We start from the raw sequence: 26374 nt of genomic DNA, 5'->3' as shown, positions 1-26374 counted from the left end.
AGAAAATTTAAAGTATAAAACCTAACCTGTTTTGCCTTACAAATCTTAAATCTCAAGTATTCCTAGCTATACTTTATTTTTTAAACGTTGATTTATTTATACAAGAACTGGGATACAGGCCAGATGCGCAGGAGGGTGAGAGAATTCACCAGAGACAGAGCAGGGAGCAGATCAGGCAGACAACCAAAATAACTGCTGAGGGGAGCAGCGGGCGAGTCAGGAGAGGTCTGCTGTGTCAGGTGGGATTCTCGTTGGCAGGCTGGGATCGAACCCGCACTGCAGAGGCTGTGGACCACCTGCACCACCAGGGAGGCCCTATTCTTTTTTATTTTTTTTTTTAAATTTATTTATTTATGCATATAAGAGCAGGGGTATAGGCCAGAGGTGGGGAGCAGAACAGGCAGATCTACTGAAATACACTGCTGAGGGGAGCAGTGGTGAGATAGGAGAAGTCTGCTGCACCGTGTGGGTTAGCTCCCTGGCCAGGGATCAAGCTCATGCTGCAGTGGCTGCAGATAGCTTGCTAGTGCTAAGACTCAGCCCCTTATGCCACCAGGGAGGCCCTCCTGTCTATACTTTTGAACTAAGTTTCTGTCCAAAATGAAATGCTATAAAATTATATTAAAGCTTATTAATTTTTTTATATGGTGTTTTTCAAAATAGTACAAAAATGTAGATTTGTTTTGAACACCTATTAAGATTTAAAAAAAACTAAAAGTTCCTCTTTCTCCCTTGTCCCCTGTTAGAGATGGATAACACATTATTTCCTATTTCACTTAACAGAATTTTTTATATTTCTTTTCTATGGAGATACCTAGTTCTTGTAATGGCTGCAGTTTTTCATGAAACCTGTTTCATTCCTACAGTGATCTTGCAGGTTATTTTCTAAGATTTTATATGTAAACTGTCCAGAAACCATTTTTTGTAAACAGATTTTGGTCTGTCATTGTAACAGTGAAAAAGCTGCAATCTGAAATGTACGACAGAATGGAATTGATCACACTATAAAATACTCTTGTAGCCTTTAAATTTATAGTAGGGCCTCCCTGGTGGCGCAGTTGGTTGAGCGCAGCACTGTGAAGCTGTCCGCAGCCTCTGCAGTGCGGGTTCTATTCCAGCTGGCCGGAGAGAATCCCACATGGCGCGGCAGACCTCTCCTGACTCACCCGCTGCTTCCCCCAGCAGTGATTTTCGGTCCGTCTGCCGGTTCTACTCCCTGCTGTCTCTGGTGAATCTTCTCACCCTCCCACATATCTGGCCTGTACGTGGGTTCTTAAAAAATAAAATTTATAGTAGACTCAAATTATGTGTGATATGATCACAAGTTTGTTAAAAAAATGGGTATTATGTTTATTTTCTTCTGGTTGTTTAAACAGTTTTTTCAAGGCAGAGCTTTAAGTTTCTCTCACTTCTACTTTATTTAGTAAAACTGTTCTAATCATATTTATTTTGTAAGTGAAATATAAGCTTTAAGAAAACTAGATTCTATCTTTAAAAACTGAGATTTTAAAAAAGGTATTCTAATTAATTCTTACAGTTGATTCTAAGTACAAAATATAATTGAGTTATTGCCCTATAGCTGAAGGCTACCAGGGAACACACCAGTCTTGAGCAAACTGAATTACTGGTTACAGTGAAAAAGAAAACAGACCCAAGGGAACTGTGGGGCATCTCAGTAAAAGGGTGTTAGAAGAAGACTTAAAGGATTCAGACTTATGTGATTTTGAGGAGAGTCCAAGGAAATGTTGCTTTGTTTTGAATTGGGTATAGTCAGGGATAATTCTAAGTCTGACTAATCTAATTCTGACAAATGAATTATCTTGAAAAATCTCATCTAGAAGGAAGAAGATAAGGAGACTAAAGCTATAATTGGTAAAGGAAGCAGCAGTTACTTTTGTTAGGATAGGGAGGGAAGAATTTGGTTATTTTAGTGGTTTGGAAATTGTTCATGTTTGGTCTGTGTTCAGACATGATTAGGGTGGCGTTGTTTTCTCTTGAGTCATCATGGCCATAGAATGGCCTTAAGTGACAGTGAAGTTGTGTGAAATAGTTTATGATTAACAGGTTAGCAGGGCTGGGCTGCAAGTATACCCAGTCGGTTTGCAGCAATACCAAGGCCTAGCTAATAGTACTAAGCCAGCTCCTGGATATAAGGGGCTGAGAGAATTTGATTGGATTGAAAGGATTTAATTGCATTTTATGAAAATTAGTTATTCGAGAGATTTGCATTTTACCTACTTCCCTGTAGGTACAGGGACCCATGTACTAGTAGGCAAATTGCAAAAAAGGGAATAAAAACTAGGTGGTTATAAACCCATATTGTACTAAATACTAGTTTAATCTGAATTTAGCTCAACTTTAAGCTGTTATAATTTATAATTTTTGTTTCTGTTGCAGTGGAAACCATTGAAGGTTTTCAGTGTTCACCCTACCCTGAAATTGATCACTTTGTTCGTTCTTTGGTGAATAAAAATGGCATTAAAGGAGGTAAAGATATCTTAATATTAACTGTTATATGATATGGTGATAACACATTTAGAAACATTATTTACATTCCAGGAATTCGGCGTTGGAACTACTTTTTCCCAGAAGAATTACTGGTTTATGATATTTGTAAATATCGCTGGTGCGAAAACATTGGAAGAGCCCACAAGAGTAACAATATCATGTGAGAAATACTGTTCATCAATAAGTTTTTTATATCTAACCATTATCATTTAAATGTTCATAATTTTAAATGAAATTGAGAATGTAAAAATGTTTTTATAATAGATTTAGTTTTAGCTTTACTAGTAATTTTAAAGATACAAGAAATCAGAAGTCACAAGGCCTGAGACATGCAGCATGGTTGATAGGTCCTTTCCGCGTGCCTTTCCTGACGCAGGAGGAAAGCTGAGGCAGAGTGAGCAGGACCATACCCAGCAGGGAAGTGATGAGGTTATGAAACATCTACTGTTTGAACTCAAAATTACATAGCATGTGCGGCAATTCCAGGGAACCGTAGCCTTATTAAATAAGCACTGGGTTTATTTCCTGTATGCAGGAATCAGAAAAAGCCTGCAGAGAGCACTCTGTAGATAAGGACTTTCCTCCAAGCAATTATTGGTTCAGAGTTTCCCAGACTTTGCTTGTGGTACCTGTAGTTTTTCCACATGGCTCTGAAGCTGGAAAATAAACAGCTAATAGTTATGTTTATTAATTAGTTTCAGTCAATTTAATAAGTATTGTCATAACAGATTAGTAGCTTTTTGGATCAACAGTAAGTTGAACATAAAAGAAAATATTTTTATTTCACTCTTACATGTAATTGTTGTGGATGGGATATGTCCCCTTTTGAGTATTGTATAACCTCTTAAATCCTTGAGTCAGAAAGAACACTGCCACCCTCCTTCGTCTTTGCTATTTTTTTGTTAAGTCCTTAAGAGTCTAAATTTTCCCCTAAGGATGATTTAAGCTCAATCTGACATATTTTAATGTGTATTATCTAGTCCATCCTTAGGATTTTCTAATTTCTATTATGATTTTTCCTTGAGCCATTGGTTATTTAAAATTAGTTTTTAATTTTCATGTAATTTCTTTTGTAGTCGGAGAATGTGTTGTGTGAACTAAATATTTGATGAGAATCACATTGTAGAGCTAGCAGTCAGTTTTTATAATTCTGTATGTGATTGAAGAACTGCTTCTAATTATCTGAAGCACTATTTTTATATACTGATTATCAAACTTGCTCATTGCTTTTTACTTGTGTTGAATTTTCCACACCCTTTATGGAATTTTTTGTGGTTATTTTATCATTTACAAAGAATTTTTTAAAATATTTATGGTAGATTTGTTTTTCCTTGAGATTCTGTTAGCTTCAAAACACATAAGAGGAAAGCTATCTTATTTGGTGGCTACAGGCTGAGAATTATGCCATCCTGCAAGTAACGTTTATCAATGTCTGAAGTCCATTTTGTGTGATATTTTTTGACAGCCACAGTTTACTTTTAGTTGTTATCTATTTCCATCCTTCTACTTTGTATCTTTTCTCTAAATCTTAAGCCTATCTCTTGTAAACAGCACATAACTAGATTTTGTTTTCTACCCAGTGGGTTATTAACAAATATTTTTCTTTTTTTACATAAAGGATTTTAGTTGATTTGAAAAATGAAATTTGGTATCAAAAATGTCACGACCCTGTATGCAAAGCAGAAAACTTCAAATCTGAGTGTGAGTTATTAATTTTTGTTACCTAATTTTTACTTTGTGATAAATATAATTATTATAGTTTTACTATATTTCTGACCCAGGTTTTCCGTTACCTGCTGAAGTTTCTTTGCTGTTTCTCCTTAGAGAGGTAAGTGCAGTTTTTTTTCTTGTTACTTGGTACAGTATATATGAAGTAGAAATAGGGTGTCTACTGAGCTCAGATAGGTTTTAAACACACTGGCACATGTTGTTTTCACTTAGAAATACAATGTAGTGACTCAGCACATAATACATACCTCATTCTTTCACTGTAGAAAAAACTGTTGATACCTACTTAAACTGTCACAAACATTTAAGAAGTTTCTCATTTTTTCCCTTTACATAGTGTACCAAAATACCCTGTTTCTTTAAACAACTGTATCTGTAAGAAGAAATGTATCAGAGTATATGTATTTTAAATTTTGGTAGATAACCACCAGCTTGCCAAACACATTTTTCTCTTAACCAATGTAGATGTTTTGGTATACATCTTAACAGAATTTGTATTACGTGTGCTATTTTATATATATGCACATATATACATACATACACATGCAGTCACATATGAAAGAATGTACCACAGGAACTACTGGTATATACAAATTTGGAGTTTCAGGGCTATCTGAGCTATAATGGCAGTAACGTATAAATAAATGAACTCATATTCCTATGTTGATTGGTACAATCTAGGTATAATACCTTGAGTATATAATGAAATTATCACATTGAATAACCTGTATTTTCTTATGAGACTCTTGCTTACCTTCCCCTTTGGGTATAAAGGAAGAAGAGTTGATGACAGATCAAATAACAAACAGTGAAGCCAAGAACCTTCATAAACCATCTAGTACATTGTCAACAGAGATATCTTCTGATGCCAATTGGAATGATGACACTGATGATACTTATTTTTTGGAAGCCACTGAAGACGCTGAACTAGCTGAAGCTGCAGAGGGCAGTCTTCTCAGTTATAATAGTGGCATGGATGAAATTCCTGATGAACTAATTATAGAAGTATTACAAGATGAAAAGAGTAGCTAATTAACCATGGACACTTATAGAACCAGGTAATTAATTTGCCTGAAGGCACACATTAACTTCTTAATAAACAGGTTTAAAGCAACATTTTAATTTCTACATCTTAGGTTTTACAGAAAACTTGCTTCAGTGTACTTCAGTAAGGAATGAAATTTTTAAGCCAAGTTGTTATATGTTTGGAGACACTAACCAGGAAAGATAATTATTACTACTCTATAAACAAATAACTATGAACATTAGGTATGATCAGTTAATTTGAATGATGAGGAGAAACCTATCTCCCCTTTCAAAAGTGCAGTTTCAGAAGACAACAGACAGGAGCATGAGTCTAATCTTCATACAGGCACCTTTTAGTAGATTCATTGCTGGTCAAGGAGCTTCTCTAATTGATGGTTGATACTTTGCAGATGGTTTTCAGCTCCCAAAAGGGTTCTTGCTTTACATAACATAGCTGGAAGGCTGGATAAATCATACTGTTGAAGGAAGATAAGCAGGTATTTTGATATGTTACACAGCTCTAAATATTATGACAAATGTCAGTTTTGATAGCACTAGGATCATTAAGAAAATTGGTTTCCTTAGGACACATTTGTTAATATAAACTTGCAGAGGAAGTCTTTGCAACATTTGAGCTGATCTCATCTCAGAAGACCAGTCCTTTCAAATAACTGGCACCTGAATTATTTAACGGTCATTCCTGGGGTAGGTCAGAAGTTGGTTTGGGGTCTGTTTGATCTCATGGCTACGATTTATCTACAAAAATTGGTGAAACTTGACTGTCACTAGCTTTCAGGGAGGAACAAGGGGAAAAGCTAACATTTGGGCTAGATTTTTTAGTAGGAAAAGTAAGATCCAGATATCTAATCTGTAAAATAAAAAGGATAGATGCTAGTAGAGAAGTCTAAAAAAGGGCACTGAGGGCATGTAAAGATGTTAGTAGGAATTGTGTGTTTACCAAATTCAGTCAGTGCTATTATTTTTCCAAGTTTAATAACCAAATCCCCACCTCAAGTATTTTTAGAGCTTTTACTATATCAACGTTAGGCTCAGGAGAATTAAATTTTTAATACTTTTCTATAACTTAATCATTTTTAGGAATCTGAGCTAGTTATAATAGCAGTATGCCACATTTTCTGTATGTCCTTTTTATGTTTCTCAACTTTCTGGACAAAGAGCAAAAGAAGTTGCTCTTTAAAAGATCTGAGTGGTCTTACACTGATTGCAATTATAATGAAGGAAAGCACAGTTATTCACTTGGGATTGTAACAGGTAAACATCCCTTGATGAAATTTAATTCTCTAGAGCATAAAAACCTTAAGTCAGCATTTTAGATTTTTCTCTATTCCTGCAGCTTTCACTAAGTAGCTAAAAAAGTGACATGACCAATTTTCACTTGCTTTCTGAGTTGCATCTACATTTCTTTCCTGAAAACTGGTATTTTACCATGCAAAAGCCCTATATTTTCTGAAGTACAGTTAAAAATAAAAATGGAAGTTACCGTTTCCTTTACACCTGGTTTTTTCTCTTGAATATCTGAATAATCTTGATGAAGTTGTTTTAAATTAGATAAGAAATTTGCTGCTTTCTCAAGGAAGTTTTTTTCTCCTTAAGTTCATCATGTTTTGTTTGTAGTTGTTTCAGCTGTGGTTCTAACCTAAAACAAAAATTTTCCAAAGTGTAACAGACCATAGTGTATGAGACTGAATATAAGTCTACTTAGGGGTTACTATGGATAAATTACCTCCCTGTGCCTTTAATGCAAAGCAGCAGCAAGTTAGATTTTTCACATGTCAAGTTAAAATAGTGATGAATCCCATTTTTCTCTTACTATGTCTTTTCAAAATATACTTCTCAACTTCTAAGATTAAATTTAGAACAGTAACACAAAAGGCTGATCTGTAAAATATGCCTGCATGATCTCACATTGACAATTGTAAAGACCAGGGCCTTACATAGACATAACCTACTTCACAGGATTATGATGGTTAATGAGATTTAGGACAGTGTCCGGCACGTGGGAAACTTGAGACTTGTCTATCACTTTATTACTTTGAATTTTATATTTCTTGCCGTGAGCCAATGAAAAGTATCATAGGCCTGCAAAACAAGTGGAATAACAGCCAACTTCTAAACTCCTGTAGCAAACTACTTAATTTCATCTTTCCTGATAATACCACTATCAAGCTATTTTAAAACTCCTTAGGAGCAGAGAGCTTATCTGATACTGCTTATTACACTGCTTTACCAACAACCCGCCAATTTGCATAACAGACCTAGATTTATAGAAGACTGCTAAGAAATACTAGCTCTGTGGCTGATGTGTGCTCCAGCCTTCCTAACACTTGAGAATGAACTCCTGTAAGTGCCATGGAAAAATTAGGTTTGAATAACATTGACAAAAAATGTTACCAGTTAGTCACCGTGAAGCACTTCTGTGTATTTACTCATTAATTCTCACAATACCTAATGTGGTATATAATTACTTTGCTCATTTACAAATGAGGAAACTGACTACTAGGAGGTTAAGTAATCTGTTTAAGGCTGCACAGCCAGTACGTGGGAGGGCCTTGATTCCAACTCAGGTAGTCTAGTTTCAGATTTTCTGCATTAAACCTCTAGTAAGACTGCCACTGAGGTTAGGGTGGCGACATCTGACAGCAGGTAGAGGAGTGCTAGTGAAAAAGCTTCAACCTAGAAGCATAACTTTCCTTCATTGTGTTTCCAGGCTGTCGTGGATAACAGGGTTTTAATGCAACATAGCTGCAAGTTTTACTAGTCCCACGTAACACAAATTAATCGTGTAGGAATATTCTCAAAGAGGTTTTTGGTAATATCTTACCGAAGCAGTTCATCCTGGATTTCAATCAAGCGCTGCCTTTTCTTTTCAGTATCTGAAATTATCTAAATACAATTTTCTCTTAATTTTTTTTTAAATGTTTGAGCACCTACAGTGTCAGTGTTGGAATTACAGTAGGAAACAAGGCAGACCCAATTCTTAACTATCATGCAATTTAGTCTAACAGGGAAGACAGGCATTACATACCAACAGTAAGTATGCAGTTATAACTTGTGATATGTGCTAATGATGGAAAAGAACAGGGAACTCTGAATAAGAATCACAGGGATATTACTTCAGGAAGGCTTTAAAGAGGAAGTGGGGGCCAGATCTTGATCCTTGGATATATAAAACAAGGACTTTAGGAAAAAGTTGGTACACTAAGAAAATATTAAAAGCTGGGGAACATCATGGTCCAGTTTGTACTTGAGATAAATATCTCAATCACCACTTTTAGTGACTGACATTCCATTGCTGAGGCAGGCAGACAGTTCCCACATGCAGAAATCACCAATCAGAATTATACACTAATGAAAGTACATACATTTTAAATCCATTTCTATTATAAACATAGAAGGAGAGCTGGTCTTTTGTTCCTGGAGTCACACAAGTTTAAAGCTAGAACTGCAGAGGTCATTTGGCCTAACTCTAAGCTTCCTGGATTGTTTCTCCTTGCACACTTGCTGTATAGTTTCTCGGTGCTGCAGCACTAAAGTAGCAGCAGCACCAGGATGAGAAGACTCATGACCCTCTATTCTACAAGATTTTTCTTTTGGACAGCCATAGGAGTGATACATGGACATTTACTTAATCTTTTATCCATATAAGTGGTAATTCTGATAGTCATTTATAAGCTAACTTTGGGACTAGAGATGGCTCAAATTTCTCTCATCTTATAAAGACAGGGCCTCCCTGATGGTGTTGGGCTTAAATCTCAGCACTATCACCGCTGTGGCCTGAGTTCAATCCCCAGCCAGGGAGCTAACCCACATACAGTGCAGCAGACTTCTCCTGTCTTGCCCCCTGCTCCCCTCAGCAGTGTATTACGGTAGAGCCGCACGTTCTCCTCCCCACTCTCTCTCTGGTGAATCCTCTCACCCCCCCGCACCTCAAGCCTACACCCCAGTTCTTGTATGCATAAATAATAAAAATAAATCTTTGTTTAAAAAAAAAAGGATTACAAGGACAGTCTGGAAGCCTTAGGAAACAAAGATGATTAGCATCCCCTTAACTTGCATTAATAGTACTCATGCAATCTACCACAAGCACAGTCAAATAAAAGCCTAATTAAAAAGATAGAAAATCTTTATTAATTTCAAAGGTCATAAAACCTAGAATCAAGTCATTACTTAAACCTACATGTCAGTATGTTATGTAACTACATTCCCCTAATCACACAAGTGATTTACCTTAGCATTCTTCCTTTTCAGAGTTTTTACCATCTGGACTTCTTTAAGCTACATAAAACAAAAACAAATATTTGCATGCATTCTCTAAAATGAAACATTTTTTAGTTTAACATTTATCACATTTAGCGTAAAAACAGCATGTGAAGTATGAGTAGGTCTAATAAGTTACTTACTAAATTGCCGGCAAATGCAAGCTTTTCTAATAGTATGATGTCTCCAGATTAGTAAGTAAGAATTTAGACCAATAAATTGTCTCAATGAACTTACCATTTTGATGAGTTCTTCTTTAATATTAGAATGAAATTTATCGATGGCATCCTTTAAAATTTTAGATTCTATTTTTTGTCTATGGGGAGTAAAACAAAATAATGATCAAATTAGTTATATACAGCATTTTGAAAGGTATGTTTCATGTGCAATTTGGCATATACCTTTTGAATATCTAACATGGTAATAATGGTCAGCCTACAGCCCTTTCTCAGTCTCAAATACTACAAGTATCTCAAGAAAAAGAAAACGAGAACTATTTCCCCTTAAACTCTAGGGTACATGGTCATCGTATCTCTGTGCAGTGGTCATGGCCAGAGATGTTACCAAGGAATGTAGAAATAAATACTTAGAACTATTCCCAATCTTTTCCTGCTGTCTTGTCCAGTCACCACAGCCCTTAACCCCTCTGTCTGCTTACAACCAGAGGAATAACTGTGTAACACATCTGAACTAGCCAACAGAATGAAAAGGTAGAAAAATTTGCACATCATCTCACAAGAGGTTAAGAATGTGGAGAAACTGGAAGCCTCGTACACTGAGGATTGTAAAAATAACTGCTATGAGAAACAGTGTGGAGGTTCCTTAAAAAACTAAAAATAGAACTACTTTATGATCCAGCAACACACTTGTGGAGAGACACAGATACACACAAAAAGAACTGAAAGCAGGACACTGAAGAGTTAACTGCACACCCACTGTAAGTTACAGTACTATTCACCATAGCCAACGCAGATGAAGAAATTGTATGTGTGTATAAAATTTATAAGAAATAAATAATTGTTCTTTGTCCCGGGTTCTGGCATACAGCTCACACTCTTGGAAATCCTAAGTGATAAGAGCCAGGAAAGTATTTTGTTACATTAATAACATGACTTCGTATGTACCCAAGAACAGGAACTGATTGCCAGGAGAATCCACCATGTGATTAGAGTATTGCACTTTTTGTCTCATCCCCCTAACCTCTGTGCCCCTGAGATGAAACCTCTGTAGAATCGCAAAAGGATGAGGTTTGGAGAACTTCTATGCTGACCGACACATGGAGATCTGGGGATGGTGGTGCACTTCCAGAGGGTATGGAAGTTCTAAGTCCCCTTCCACACACTTGCCCTGTGCATCTCTTCCTCTGGCTGTTCCTGAGTTTTATCTGTTATAATAAACTGGTAACTAGCAAGTAAAAATGTTTCCCTGGGTGAACCACTCTAGCAAGTTAGTTAACCCCAAGGAGGGGGTCATGGGAACTTGTAATTTATATCCAGTTGGTCAGAAGCACAGTGACAACCTGGATTTACTACTCGCATCTGAATTAGAGGACAGTCTTATGGAACATGTTATCTCTGGGTGTCAAAATTGGGTTGAATTGTGGGATACCCAGCTGGTGGCTCAGAATTGTTATGTTGGACTGAAGAAGTACTACATACCAAAAGTTGTGGAATGTGCAAAAGTGGTGCATCTAGGGAAATTTTGTAGGCAGTTACATCACAACTTCATGAGACTTACTTATATTCTAAGAAGACTGTTTCAAATGCAGACAGAACAACATCTAACTCCATGATGTCACTTGTTTTCTTTCCTTTCGGACACCAAATATGTACATAGTCAGAAGTATCTAGAACATTAAGATAAGTTAATTTATTATCCTGTTATCAATGGTTTGGCTCTAATTTCAGGGTTCTGAAAGCCCAAAACAAAAATAGTTCCACCAAATTGGTAACAATGTAGTTGAAGAAATGAGTTTGACTTCTTCCATACGCTTTTTCCTATTCCTGTGCATTGTGTCACAGACCCCTGTCTGTAATGTCTCTCTCAGCCATCCTCTTGGTTCCCTTCCCCCTTTCTGATGAAGCAGCCAAAAGCAATGCTACTTTTTAATTATCTTGCTGCATCTTTGTCTGCTGCTATACAACACTACTCTTTATTAACAGTATTTTCTGAATTTTAATACACCTGATAGGCCACTTCTAGAACACATCAAGATTACTCAGTGTATTGATGCAGCTGTAGTAAAATACAGTAAGATACTTAAAACTACATGGCATATCATGAATGAAATGTTATGCATTCATTAAAATGGTGTTGTGGAATACTTAATTACAAGTGCATGATCTGAAAAGCTCAGTAAAAAGAACTGAATAACAGAGACCAAAAAACAGGGTGATTATTTTTGGGTGATGGAACTATAGCTGATTTTATTTTCCTTGCCATATCTTCTAAATTTTCTAAAATAAACACTTTATAATAAAAATATTTTTTTAAAAGAACTGAAGAAAGAAAATTACTTTCTTCCTAAATGTTTTTCAACAAACTATCTTATGTCAATAAAATTGACACAAAGCAACATGGATGAATCTCAAAAAATAGTGAGAAAGAAAACTATGAAAAACAGTTGATGAAAAATTAAGTGGATTAGTGGACAGGAGGTGATAAAGCAAAATAAATGTTAATAGTAAAATCTATGTGGAGGGCCTCCCTGGTGGCGCAGGCAGTTGAGTGCAGTGCTGTGAAGCTGTTCACAGCCTCTGCAGCTCGGGTTTGATCCCGGCCGGCCATGGAGATACCCACATGGCACGGCAGACCTCTCCTGTCTTGCCCGCTGCTCCCCTCAACAGTTTATTTCGGTCTGTCTGCTTGTTCTGCTCCCCGCTCTGTCTCTGTGAATCCTCTCACCCTCTCGCACATCTGGTCTTATACCCCTGTTCTTGTATGCATGAATAAATCTTAAAAAAAAAATAAAATCTATGTGGTGGGTATAGGAATATGTACTGTGAAATTCATCTTTGTTGTATGTTGAAAGTTTTCATGATATGATGGAGAAAACTGGTTACTCTAAAGTCATAGTATTAATTTTTAAAGTGGCAATTTTATGTACTTGTAATTTACTAAACAGCTTTTTAAATAAAGAGTGACAAAGTATAAAACTCTATTGTGTACCTGAGTCTCCATTTTTTCTCTTCTTTTTGCCACGAGACAGCTCCTTTTTCTGAATTTCCTACAAAAAAAAATGAGACTCTTATGAAGGAAAAATGTTTTCTCTTACAACATAAAAATTAAGACAGTATTATCAAAAACTCACTATTTTAGTTATAATTGTCATTAATTCTAAATTAACATACTAGTTAGCTATATAAAATAGCTATCTAAGAAAACAGTACAAAAATTAAACTGTCTTAAAATAAAAACTAAAACTTTCAGTTGCCTTGTAGCAAGAACTTGAACATTTTTATTTAAGATAACAATGTGTGGAATCACTTAATTTCTGCTGCCATTATGATGAATTAACAGAGCTGCATCTAGCTCCCTTGCCCTAACAATGCTAAAATGGGGGAAGGAGCTAGCAACTTTATTCAGACACGGACAGCAGGGAACTCAGGACTGAATTCTCCAAAGGTGAGCCCGCTGAATGCCTCCTCCCCAGGTTGGGAACAACTGCCAGAGAGCAGCACAGCAAGCTAAAGTCCAAGCAGAGAGTGGCAGTCCTGCTCAGCTGAAGAGGCAGAAATCTGAGTATGCAGCTGAAGAACTTGGGAAAAGTTGCTCAGAGAAGAGTGTCAGAGATCCATGTGGACATTCCCTAGAAACAACAGAAACTTATTCTCTGACAGTTCTGCAGGTTAGAAGTCAAAGTAGGTTTCACTGGCCCAAAACCAAGCTGCCACCGAGAGCATTTCCTCCAGGGATTTGGAGGGTGATCTGGTCCTTGTCCCTTCCCGCTTTGGTGGCTGGCGCATAACTTTAACCATGGCCACATCACCTCAATCTCTCTGCCTCCATCTTCACATTGCCTTCTCCTCTGTGTGTCTACTCTGTGTCTGCCTCTTATGTAGATACTTGTGACACCTCTGATGCATCCTCCATGTAATCCAGAGTCACCTGGAATTAGGACATGGACATATTTTTGGAGGCCACTATTCTGCACACTATATATGGGCTTCATTGCAGACTGTAAATTGCAAAAGAGTAGTCATGGAAACTTAAGACCAAGTGATATAAATGTATCCACTTTGCAGATCAGAGTGAGAGCGATCTAGAAGAAAAATGAAGAAAAATGGTCAGAAACTCTAAGGAACCTGTGTGACAACACTAAATGATTTAAAATAGGAGTCCAGAAATAAAAGGAAAGTGGAAGTAGGGTAGGCTGAAGTAGAAGATGGTGTAGCAGAGAAACCTTACCATACAATAGGAAATTTCTGAATATGAGAAAGGATTGTTTTTTGAAAACACGAAGCCAACTGAACTAATGATTGACATATTAAGAGCCTCACCAAAAGACATGTCAACAATCTTAGCATACATAATTGATAAATCTTGTGGCATCTTTTTTTCCAAGGAAATGATCAAGAATAGGCACAAAGATTTAGTTACAAAAAGATTTTTTTAAAGTTTTAAAACTGCAACATGAGTAAGAAATTACCTATGACACTCATGAGTGAAATGCTGTATATGCATTAAACGGTATTGCAGACTAATGACTGACATGGCCCTACTGAGGATGAGACACTCTCAGTGAAGGTATGGAGAAAGAGCAAAAACCCTTCACAGTGGCTATTTTTGGTTGATGGAACTAAAGGGATTTTTACATTCTTTGCCTTCTAAAATTTCTAAAACATTTTGTAATAAGAAAAATAGAAAATTTATCTTTTTAAATCTTTTTAAAGAATGAGAGACAATGTTTTATTTTCCTCCTAAACATTTTCAGATCAACTTTTTTCTCTCCAGGACAAAGGCAGACACTCTTACCGGCTGATTTTCTCTTGCCAGGGTCTCTCTTTCAACAGAGGACTCGGCGCTAGGGGCTCCTCTCTGTAGATGAGTAAGTGATTCAGGTGGTTTCTCTGGAAGTTCTGACGCTGCTGTAGCTGGTGCAGCTTCATGTTGTGAACTTATTTTCTTTCCTGGTTTGACTTTTCTTCTTACATCAGTTTCTTCGTCGCTTTCAGATTCATCACTAATGGGCTTGAGTTTTCTTCTTGGCTGTATCAAGAAAACAGCATTACTGGACTCAGAAAATACAAATGCTTGTTCTTACTGTAGTAGCAGATAACCGTAAGACCCACATTTATCATTTCTAAACCTCAAAATTAAACATAATAGGAAAATAAGAAATTTCTAAACCTCAAAATTAAAAAAACAAAATTAAACATAAACATGATTACTGGGTAGGATGGGAAACTTCGATGAAAGAGCTCCAGATAAGTCCTTACAAATCATGCTACCTTCATATACACCATCCATACTCTCTTATGAGTGCACCAAGGACTGACAAAGCGCATGGAGACAGGAGACCTCTTTAATAAAAAACACATTATGGCCTCATTGATGGCCTACAGGTTAAATCTCAGCACTATCAACGCTATGGCCTGAGTTCGATCCCCAGCCAGAGAGCTAGCCCACATATGGCGCACACATGTCTTGCCTGCTGCTCCCCTCAGCAGTGTATTTCAGTAGATGTGCCTGTTCTGCTCCTCACTCTGTCTCTTGTAAAACCTCTCCCCCCGTACCTCTAGCCTATACCCCAGTTTTCTACATAAAAACAAAAATTGTCTCTTAAAAAAAAATTGGACATAAAAATATTTCACTTTTTATTATAAAAGTAACTTCTCAACCACAATATTCTTTTCTACAAAAAAAAAATGTTGCTGCAGAACCTTTTCTGTATTTACAACCAATCTAAATAGGACACGAAATATCTTAGTAATTAAAATAGAAAAGAGAACTCCTACATACCTTTCCTGCATGAAATTTTACAGGCTCGTTTTCACTTGTTTCAGTTTCAAAAGTGTCTGAGCTATACCAAAGAACAAGCCGTTAGTTCCTTGCACATTATTTCACTTTATCCACGTCTTCTCTAAGTTGACTGTCCAATATGAAAGCTCGGTTTAACAAGATTTCTCACTCATCATGCTGCGTTCCCAGATTTACTGATCTTCATCATCTTCCCACACCCAGACCACAGCCATTTGTGCTGGGAAGGTAGCGGAGCCCCATGACTGCAGCACCTTGTGGTCATGTCTGAGAACCTCACAGGCGCCCCCCCCACCACCGGCCCCCCCACAACTCCAATGACACTCCCGATTCTCGAAGAAAAACCTAATTTGGCTCCAAAGATCTTAAACAAGATTTAGTTTTCTAAGTTTCTATCTTAAAGGGCTTCTCAGAAACCCCATAAATCATGAATAAACAATTGCTTAAAATCTCATCGTACCTTCTTTTTGCTTCTTTTCCTTGAGGAGTTGAAGGAACAGATGGTCCGCAGAATTCTTCTTCATCAGCATATATAGCAGTGCTGTGTAGAGGAGGGTCTACATAAGACAAAGTTCAACTTTAAGTCTGCTTGGCAGCGTTTAAGTCTGTTCCCTTATAATGGAGTAAGAAGCAATTTTGGTTTAAATGGCTGACAAAATCATAATGACAACTGCTTCCCAAATGTTTTTGCTCTCACATCTCAACAATAAAATATTTCAACCACTTCACCAATACATGGGTATCTATTAACTATGTTCTCTTTTTCTGTAGGTGTATATATTACATGGAATTTTTTAATGACAAAGTACATATAAACAGGAAGTCTAAGTTTCTCTTTCCTTTCCTGTCAGAGCCCCATCACTCTGCTCGGGAAACTGCTACACTGATGATAAACTTGCAGGCTCAGCCATGCCTGGCCTAATCTTATGACTCTGTTGCCTCACAAAATATTGAGGACACAGTGGCACACGACATTTATGAAAGAATGGCCCTTTGGCGAGGGTTTCCGGTCCTTCCCCACCTTCCACCCTCCTACTTTCCGCTGCATTGCTAGAGTCTTTAGTTAGCATAAAAAGTTCACTTGCAGAAGATAAAGAGCCCAAGTAGCCCTGATGGAAAGTTGTTCCTTCCTGCTCTGCAACAGGAGTAGCACAAGGGACCTTGGCACAATGGGCCGGGGCTACAGCAGGGGAAGAACTTGGGGGTGAGGGGGGTGGCCAGCGCTGACAGAGCTGAACTGCCGCAAGGGTTGGGAGGAGGGGCGGCCTGCTGAGAGCTAAGCAGTTATTTCTTCATGCTCAAATTCTGCGCTGACAGCACACATGTAAACAACATGTTTTCAAATAAGCAGCTGCTTAAACCATGAACATAGCAACTACACAATTTTAAAGTTACTTTACTTTCAAAAGTGCTGTGGATTACCCTCAACTAGGCAAAGGGATTCGTTTACTACTGTGAATACCAAGAGACCTGGGCCAATCCTGACTCCGTCTGTAACCAGTCATGTAAGCTGGACTCTTATACTCATCATTAAAAGATAAATAACCCAATTTTAAAAGGAGTAAGAGATTTGAATAGATGGGGCTCCAAAGGAAATAAATGTCCACTAAGCACACTGAAAAGATGATCGGCATTGTAAGTCTTAAAAAAAAAAAACAAACAAAAAAACCCACAAGTGAGGATGTGAGAAATTGGAATGACTACACATTACCAGTGGGAATATAAAATAGTGCCTCAAAATATTAAACACAGAATTATCATATGATCCAGCAATTTCACTTGTGGGCATAAAACCAGATACTTGCACACTCATGTTCACAGCAGCGTGATTCACAATGGTCAAAGACAGAAGTATCTAAACCTCAACTGATGGATGAATGAACAAAATGTGGTACAGACACAGGATGGGATGTTAAAAGAAATTCTGGCACATGCTATGAAGACATAACGCTAAGTGAGATAAGCCCGCCCCGAAAGGACAAATGCGGTGAGTCCTCTCAGAGCAGGTATCTAGAGTAGTCGAATTCATAGGCCCAAAATTGGGACCAGGGGAAGCAGGGAGTGAGGAGCTGCTGGTCAATGGGTCTAAAGTTTCAGTTGGAAGAAATGAAAATGTTCTTTCTGGAGATGGATGGTGATGATGGTTACATAATGTGAATGGACTTAATGCTATAGACCCACAGGATTAAAAGTTCAAATGGTGGCTGTTTTGTGTGTACATTTGACTACAAACACAATGAGACATCACACTCACCAGAAAGGCTAGAATAAAGGCAGATAATAAGAAGTGGTCACATGTGGCAGGTGGCACTGTACAGCGGTGCAACTTGTTTGTAAAACTGCTGCTCAAAGGGTGAAGTATACAGAATTACTAGTGAATCAGCAATTCCACCCCTCGGTGTGTACCCAAGAGAAATAAAAACAGACGTCCATTCGTCCCACACAGAACCTGGCACAGATGTTCACAGAGGTTCACTGGCATTGGCCAAAAAGTAGAAATGCCCCAAATGTACATCAGCTGGTGCCTGGAGAACACAACGTGGTCGAAGCTATCCAAACGATGGCCTACTGAGCCACAGAGACGTGCAGGCATGAAGCACTGATGCTCGCTACGACTTAGATGAGTCCCGAGCACACAAGGATAAAAGGAAGAAGCCACAAGAAAGGCCCACATAACAGCAACTCCAAGTCTGTGACGGGTCTGGAATAGGCAAATCATTAAGGCAGGAAGTAGGTTTATGGTTGATGGGGTCTGGGAAGAAAGACAGATGGGAGTGACTACTAATGGGTACAGTAGGGTTCTCCTCAGAGTGGTAAAAATATTCTGGAGTAAGATAATGGTGACGGTTGTACAATGCTGTGAGTATACTAAACCACCACTGAACCGCACACTTTAAAAGGGAGAATTTTATGGTGAGTCAATTACATCTTGATTTTTTAAATCATGTCATTTTATTATCAGATTTTTTGCTATTTCTTTTAGATAAGTCACTAAAACATTTTTAGGAAGTCATAATAAAAGATGAATCCTGGGAATGATTACTGTTCATCTTATAAGAGGCACAATATTTTAACAAAAAATTAGACTGAAAAATATCAGATGCCACACTAAAACCATGTGAGAAGGGTTTTTTTTCCCCCAAAATTCTCTTAAAACTGATGCCAACAAAAATCCCCAATCACTGCAGTTTTAGATTTAGGGGCACGTGGCACTTTGGCTATCATTTTTGGTCTCTGCAGTGGCCACTGACACAGAGACAGAAGGAATCGCATCTGGACAACTCACATATTCCTGGACAACCAGGCACCAGCGCTGTCATCTTCACACCCCAAGGAACACCAGTGAAGCTCTCCCACTGGCTCTCCTGAAGCATCTGCTGCCTCGGCATGTTTAAGGAAAGGGGAAATCATCCATCTTCTCTACCCAACATCTCCCCAAACATTCCTCTTGCTACATGAACACAATATAACAGATGTTCTCTCTTGACTGTTGACTTTGATCAAATTGAGGAGGGTTCTTAGTTCTAATATACCCAGAAGTGAGAAAAATTAATTCAAATTAGTGAGTACTCCTCAGATGATATTTATATGCAGACAATGGATTTTTATATTTAAAGATTTGTCTAAATCTTTATTAGTGGTTCGTCTCAATTACTGCTTAAATTACTTTAAAAAATGTAGGGTAAAGGTTTAAAATACTAACCAAAGGTTTCATAAGGTTCTTCATCTTTCTCATTTTCATCCAGCTTGCCAGGGCTCGAGGTATCAGAAGTGTAATCAAATGCATTAGTGGGTTCGTGCTTTCGGCCAGCTCTCTGAAAGTGAACAGATCAGCGTCATTGAAACGACTCTAACAAAGAACACTGCAAGAACACGCCTGCTGCCTCTGTCACCTACAGACGCGATCCGGAACACTCCGGTGGGGGAGAAGGACATAGACTGCTGATGTAAACCATGGGGTGAAAAAATTTTCCTATAAAGGACCAGAGATTAAATATAGTAGACTTTGGAGGTCCTAAGTTCTCTTCAAAAGACCTTAAAAAGTCTCTCTGCCGAACTGTTCAACTCAGCCATTGTGGGGTGACAATGCAGGAAAAAGCAAGCCTGGCTGTGTTAAAACAACTGATGGATACTGAAATGGGAATTTCATATCATTTTCATGTCATGAGGTATTCTTGGTTTTATTTCAACCATGTGAAAACCACTCTTAGCTTGCAGGGCTGGACAAAATCAGGTGGTGGGTCAGATTTGGCCCCTAGGCTGCAGCGGGCCATGTCCCCAGGAGTACACCTGTATACCTGGAAGACTATAAACACGGTTCAAAAGTCCAGGCTGAAGGAGAGCGACCAGGGTTTACAGTTCACTGTGCTGACAAACCTCATGAGGTTTGTTACCACAAATCCTATCAAAAGACCAAAACATACAGAAAGGGAGAAATACTTCAACAGTAGCTGGGGAAAAAAGGAGAATGTACATTCACAGACAAGATGAGGAAATATGGGGAGATATAAAGGAGAGGGAATAAAGCTAACAAACAGAACAAAAGCATCGCCACTCACAGACCCTTAATGAAAGAAGTCATCCAGTCTTGGGGGCTGGAACGCCAAAAGCAGCCGACAGAGCCTCGATGCTCCCTGCGGCAAATGGGGCCGCCCGCAGGTAGACAACCCCTTCCCAAAGGAGGAAAGGAGAGCGGGATTCTGAAGAGACATTTGCAGATGCACTGGGCTTTCTGCTAAGGCCGGGGGTATGGGTAAAGGATCCCCGAGCACCCTGGTTTTCAGCCACCGGGGCAGAGAACTGAGACAGACCCATGCCAAAAAGCAAAGCACTAAGTCTGGGGGAGCGGAGAGCTGAGCAAAACCCGGCAGAGTATCCTGGGGCTTCCCAGAGAGAAGGGCTGTTTTGTATAGTTCTGTGATTTAAGAATGGTTTTCAGGGTCTCCCTGGTGGCGCAGGGGTTAAAGTCTCAGGGCCTTCAAGCTATCACAGGCCACGCAGCTGACCCACATGGCACAGCAGACCTCTCCTGTCTCGCCCGCTGCTCCCCTCAGCAGTGGATTTCCGTAGATCCGACTGTTCTGCTCCCCGCTCTGTCTCTGGTGAATCCTCTCACCTCCCAGCCCCTGCACCTCTGGCCTACACTCCAGTTCTTGTATGCATAAATAAAATAAATCTGGGCCCCCCCAGTGGCGCAGCAGTTGAGCGCTGGGCTGCGAAGCTGCCCACAGCCTCTGCAGCGCCGGTTCGATCCCCGGCCACAGAGCGAGGGTCCCACATGGCGTGCAGACTTCTGCCACCTGCTGCTCCCCTCAGCAGTGTACTTCGGTCCTTCTGCCTGCTCTGCTCCCCGCTCTGGCTCTGGTGAATTCTCTCACCTTCCCGCGCTTCTGACTGTACCCAGTGCTTGTATAAATAAGTAAAAAAATAAAATAAATAAATAATGAAATTCCAATTTCATTATCCGTAAGGTTTTACCTTCAGAGTAAAAGAGTCACCCTCGGGGGACTGGGGCTGCAGGTGGAGAGACCACACAAGACAGAGGACTTGAGGCGCAGGACAGAGCAGGGAGCACCCTGGCTCCAGGAGCCCCAGGAAACAGCTCCTTTATAAGGCTCCAAGACCAACCACGTGAGCCGTGGAAAGCTAACTTGGCTTAGCTCCCAAGGATTTAAAGAAGTGTACTTGCCTTTAATAAACATTTATCCTAAGTAAAACTATAACGTTGCCTAATTGGAATATTAGGAAATCAAACAGTGGTTGAAAACCACGAAGCTAGAAATAGCTAGAAATAGCTAGAAGTAACTGCAACTTTTACATGTCAACTATCCAAGTAAATAAAACCAACTTTGGCCCAGAAAAAAAATGTTAACAGTGGTCTTTTTCTCCAAAATTTTGGTAAATGTGGGAAAAGGAATATACTTTTTCACTACAATAAAACACTGAGCTTACCAAGTGAGGACTATGAAACTGAGGTGCCCACAAAATTCTGTATTGTCAATGATGGGAAATTACAGTAAAATGTAAAAGGATAACTCACATCATCCGTGGAATGCGCTCTTCCGAAAGTATTCTTGGAATATCTCGCACTGTCAAACAGCAAAAACACAGAGTTAGGAAATATTTAAAATTATTGAGGAAAACACTAACTTGCAACGCTGTTTTGAGGTAACAGAAAAATACATACAGGTCTCCGTCCTGGCTGCAAGCACAGCATTCCTGACACTCTTGTAAAAGTCTAAGTGCTAAGAACACCAGGAGTATCCTTGGTATAGTGGGGTGACTCTGGGTAGGCTCATGATGGAGAGTGGGCCCCCAAAAGACCAAACCACGATGAGAAGCTTGGAGTTTTCACCTGCACTTCATTCTTCATAGAGGCTCAAAATGCATGCTTGTCAGGGAGCCTCCATAAAATCCCCCCAAGTAGGAGTTTCTAAGAGCTTCCTGGTTGGTGAACACCTCCATACTGGGAGGGTGACGCACCCCAACTCCACTAGGACAGAAGCACCCCTGCCTCCCCGGGGCTCTTCATCTGTATCCTTTATCATGTCCTTTAACAAGGTGGGAAGCAGAAGGAAGTGCTTCAGAGATCTGCAAGTTGCTCTAATTGGTCCAACCTAGGGAACCTCCAATTTGTAACCAAATTGACAGACATGGATAAGCTGGGAGCCTAGTGCTTTTGACTGATATCAGTAGACTTGTGGGAATGAGTCCTTAACTTGTAGACTTTGAAGCTGTCTCTGGGAGGAGAGGGTCAGAATGAAGTTGCCGGGTACCTGCTTCGTGTGGTAGAAACCCACACACACAACTGGGTGCAGAGCATGACACCTTCCCAAGCATTTCAAATTACATTCTTCATTAGCTGCATTAACAGTGTATGTTCAATGATGTTCAGGTGATGGCACTATCCTTTTAGAAAGCAGAAGCCATGTTTCACTTAATTACATTTTTATAGGTGAAACCACATCACTAGTGTATAAACTCACATAACCTCTCTCCCTCAGAAACATGGAAAATTCCCAGTCTTGCTTTTTTCCTTCTCTTGGAGGGTCCAGTCAATAGCAATGGCTGTTTGTGCAGAATTCAGCAAAAGGGAGGCATACTACCATTTACAAAGCACTAGCACTCGGCATACTAACATTTACTAAGCACTATTTACTAACATTAACTAAGCACTCGGCATACTAACATTTACTAAGCACTATTTACTAACATTAACTAAGCACTAGGCATACTAACATTTACTAAGCACTATTTACTAACATTAACTAAGCACTAGGCATACTAACATTTATTAAGCACTGTTCCATCCCGGGCCTGGCTCACAAGCATACGTTTTTCACTTAGCACTAAACATGCCATAGGCAGGCGTGAATCCCATCTTACAGCTGTGGATTTATTCACAGCAACACTTGGCCAGGAAGGAGAGAAGGCTGCATTAAAAACTACGTCAGCCCAAATCCAGAGCCTGCTCTTTCCATCCCTTCAAGTCCCCTCCATTGGGCATTAGAAGGATACAGCTGTGTATCTTCACCATTATAAAGTAAACGAGGTCAAACAACACTGACTAGGGTTAAAAACTGGAAATCAGAGAAGCAGGAGATGATAGCCACAGTGTGACCCAGGACTCTACAATTCTCTGGGAACACACTTGACCAGTACCGTGCACAGTCCCTGACTATTAGTTCAATAAACATGAGCTTAGCTTGTGATAATGCCCATTCTGTGTTTGCCCTTGTTAATTGCCTTTTTATACACTTTCTTTCCTGGATGCTTTGTCATTTTTCCAGCCCAAGAAAACAAAGTCAGTTCTTAGTATACAAGTACATTCACCACCTTGGCCTCACCCTATCACTGACAGGAGAAGGGGGTAGGGTGCCCCCAAATTCTACATGCTTCTGACAACACTCCCATCACTGTTGCCTCCAACTTCAAACACACTGTGCAGATATTTGTGGATGGCAGAATCAGTTTAATGCATCTAAACTAATATTTCATTGAGTAATACTTTGATAGAATTTCCAATTTTCAGAGAATTCACAAGAATAGTTTAAGATCCTTCTGTATACCCTTTGCCCAGGTTTGTCAACTGTTTACATTTTGTCTCATTTGCTTTGTATGTGAGTGGTAACCTACAGACACTGAGTAACTAGAGACACTGTGCACCCCTAAACACGTGTGCATCTTTCCTAGGAGGGCATTATCTTGCGTAGTCACTACACTATTTCCAAATCAAGAAATTCAACATTGGCATGATGATGTAAATTCCAGTCCAGCTCCAAATTTCAACGGTTGCTCTATAATAGCCTCTAAGGTCTTTCCCCAATATTTAAAAAAGGAAATATTAGAGAATATAAGACATAAGATTGACCTGGATTGTCCTGGATATGAGCTACTGCGTGTAGATGCGCAGATGTGTGCTATAATGTAATAAACATTATTATGAAAAACAGGAAAAAAAGTAGAAATTGCTTGCAGCTGTAGATCTTCAACTTTGGGCATCAGAATCACCTGCAGGGCTTGTTAAAACAGACTGTTGGCCCCATTCCCAAAGGGTCTGCTGGTTTCATTTCTAACATGTTACCAAGGTTCATTTAGTTGTCAAAACCCACAGAGACAGGTAGAACAGGTATTCATTTTATGGCAATGATAATTCTGTTAGTTCCATGATATACGAATGGTCACAGCCACGTAACAGAAACAGGGCTAGAAATCAGATAACGTAACTTCTTAACCTAAATTCTTTCTACTGTCTCTTGCTTGTGCTAAAAAAATATGGTCACATTTCCTCCTTACCTTAGGCTAGGAGCAGGAAGGGGCTTTCAAAAGATGGAAACCTTTGTAAATCCATATGTAAGATTTTTGGTGTATTTGTTCCAGTGCTTTTTAGGGGAGGAATAAACAGATTTCATGAGTCCCGGAGGCAAAATGTAGTGTGTGGGGGGTGGAGGGAAGAAAAAATTGAAAACCCAAAGCCACTGGCCTAACAGTTTAACTCTCCTCAGCTGGCCTTCAATGCCTTTGTTCTGTCCAAATCCTCTTCTCCTTTAGGGGAGTCTTCCCCGCTTCCATACTGGCCACAGGAGTCTAGACTGTTTATTCCAAATCTACACTCTGTCCTGCTCCAGCCTTCCCCACTCTCTCCTTAACTCATCTTCTACCTTCACCCTGCATCTACAAATGCCCCCTTCTCCAGGCAGTCTCCCCACAGCCTAGGCACGACTCCCCCATGCGTGACTGTACCCAGCATTACCAACGCCAGACCTTTCCAGCCTGGCTAAGTCTGAGCCTCTGACTTGCCCTAGGTGCGGCCAACAAGGTGTTTGTCAGTGAAGCCATGGAGAATAACAGTTAGGGAGCAGTTTATTTAAAGATGCACACCCTTTGTTAAAAAATTGCATGACGCGCCCTGGTGCGCTTCTTTAAGGATAGGAAGGGGTGGCCTGATCGCCCCCTCTCCCCTGCCCCCGCCCAGACAGTGTTTTAGTTCAGCTTTTCAGTCTGTGGTTTGAATTACAAAAACAGATGGACCTTGAAAATAAAAATATTACAAGGAATGTGACGACTATAAGTACTTGCTAGATACTTTGTTTCAAAATAGTTTGAGATTCTACTGGTCCAACCACTATGGAGAGCTGTGTGGAGAGTCCTCAACCTGCTAAAAATGGAGCTTCCATATGATCCAGCAATTCCACTCCTAGGTATTTACCCAAAGGACACAGAAACATCAATTCCAAAGAGCACCTGCACCCCTGTGTTTATAGCAGCACTGTTTACAATAGCTAAGCTTTGGAAACAGCCCAAATGCCCAAAAATAGATGACTGGATCAAGAAGATGTGGTCCATATACACCATGGAATATTACTCAGCAATCAAAAAAGATAAACACATGCAATTTGCAGCAACATGGATGGAGCTAGAAGGGATCATGCTCAGCGAAATAAGCCAGAAAGAAAAAGAAAAATACCGGATGGTCCAACTCACAGCAGGAATTTAGAAAACCTAAATAAGGGACCAGGAAAAAGGTAATTACAATAAATAAATCAAAATCAACAAGCAACTATAAACCAGAGACACACTTGGAGGCGGGGGTAGGCTCAAAACAAGTAGGGTGGTAATTGTATGGGGAGTATAACCAAGCTGAAAATGCAAATTGTGCAAAGTGAAAAATAATGTAAAAAGTACATAAAATAAAATAATTTTTAAAAAATGAACAATGATGTAAAATAGAAATAAATTTTAAAAATTAAAAAAAAAAAGTTTGCGACTCCAGGCAACACCCGCCCCCACACAGCAATGCCAGCTGGGGCGTTCTTCCTGCCCAGCGGGCACAGTCCTGGACTCCAAGTCCTCTAACGGCCGCCCCATCCCCCCCGGCCCCCCGCGTCTACCCCCCCGCCCCCCCGCCCCCCCCCCCGGAACGGCCGCCGCAGCCGGGACGCCGGGCCGAGGCCCCAGGTCTGGGAGGCCCACAGCGGCGGAGGCTCCGGACGTCCCCGAGGCGCCGCCGCGGCAGGGGGGCCGGAAGACAGAGCCGGTCACCGGGCCCGCGTCACGGGGTCCCCAGAACTTACCCCGCGCGCCCCCGGGGTCCCGCCCGCCGCGGCGAGGCCATCGGCCCAGGTAGCTCCCGCGCAGCGCAGCCCGCGAAACTCCCGCCGGCCCCGGCCGCCCCGGCGACCAATCAGGGCGGAGCGGGCGCCCCGCCCCCTCCCGGGCCCGGCCCGGGCTCCGCCCCTGCCGGAGCTCGAGGGAAAACCCGGTCTGGCTTCAGCACGAATGCGGAGCTGGACTCCGCGCATCACAGCTGCTTGACGGTCGAGGATTTGCCGGGTTTTCCCTCCACACGCGAGAA

General features: G+C 40.1%; 2 protein-coding genes across 7 annotated transcripts in view; one reads left to right on the top strand and one right to left on the bottom strand.

Moving 5' to 3' along the window:
• PRIMPOL (primase and DNA directed polymerase) overlaps positions 1-12690 on the top strand; it is a 33826-nt gene extending 21136 nt beyond the window's left edge. For all 6 annotated transcript variants that reach the window (XM_037526392.2, XM_037526395.2, XM_037526390.2 and 3 more), the window contains 5 exons: positions 2398-2487; positions 2560-2668; positions 4127-4209; positions 4290-4336; positions 5011-12690. In XM_037526392.2, the coding sequence (XP_037382289.1) occupies positions 2398-2487; positions 2560-2668; positions 4127-4209; positions 4290-4336; positions 5011-5268 (587 nt within the window). In that variant the 3' untranslated portion in view covers positions 5269-12690. The remainder of the gene's footprint in view (positions 1-2397; positions 2488-2559; positions 2669-4126; positions 4210-4289; positions 4337-5010) is intronic.
• On the bottom strand, positions 289-24961 carry CENPU (centromere protein U). The gene is given in 15 exon segments (XM_037526400.2): positions 289-5738; positions 6764-6849; positions 6852-6919; positions 8105-8166; positions 9511-9558; positions 9778-9856; positions 11278-11386; positions 12709-12766; positions 14515-14748; positions 15502-15562; positions 15980-16076; positions 19223-19334; positions 21560-21608; positions 22296-22428; positions 24316-24961. Coding segments are annotated over 14 exon segments (1224 nt in total). The 5' UTR covers positions 22343-22428; positions 24316-24961; the 3' UTR covers positions 289-5624.
• Between the last annotated feature and the right edge of the window lie 1413 nt (positions 24962-26374).

This window comes from Talpa occidentalis, unplaced genomic scaffold, assembly GCF_014898055.3.
Source record: "Talpa occidentalis isolate TD23 unplaced genomic scaffold, MPIMG_talOcc4v2.1 talOcc4.4, whole genome shotgun sequence".
Taxonomy (NCBI): domain Eukaryota; kingdom Metazoa; phylum Chordata; class Mammalia; order Eulipotyphla; family Talpidae; genus Talpa; species Talpa occidentalis.
Note: the sequence above shows the minus strand (reverse complement) of the source record. Positions and strands in the feature narration are given on the sequence as shown.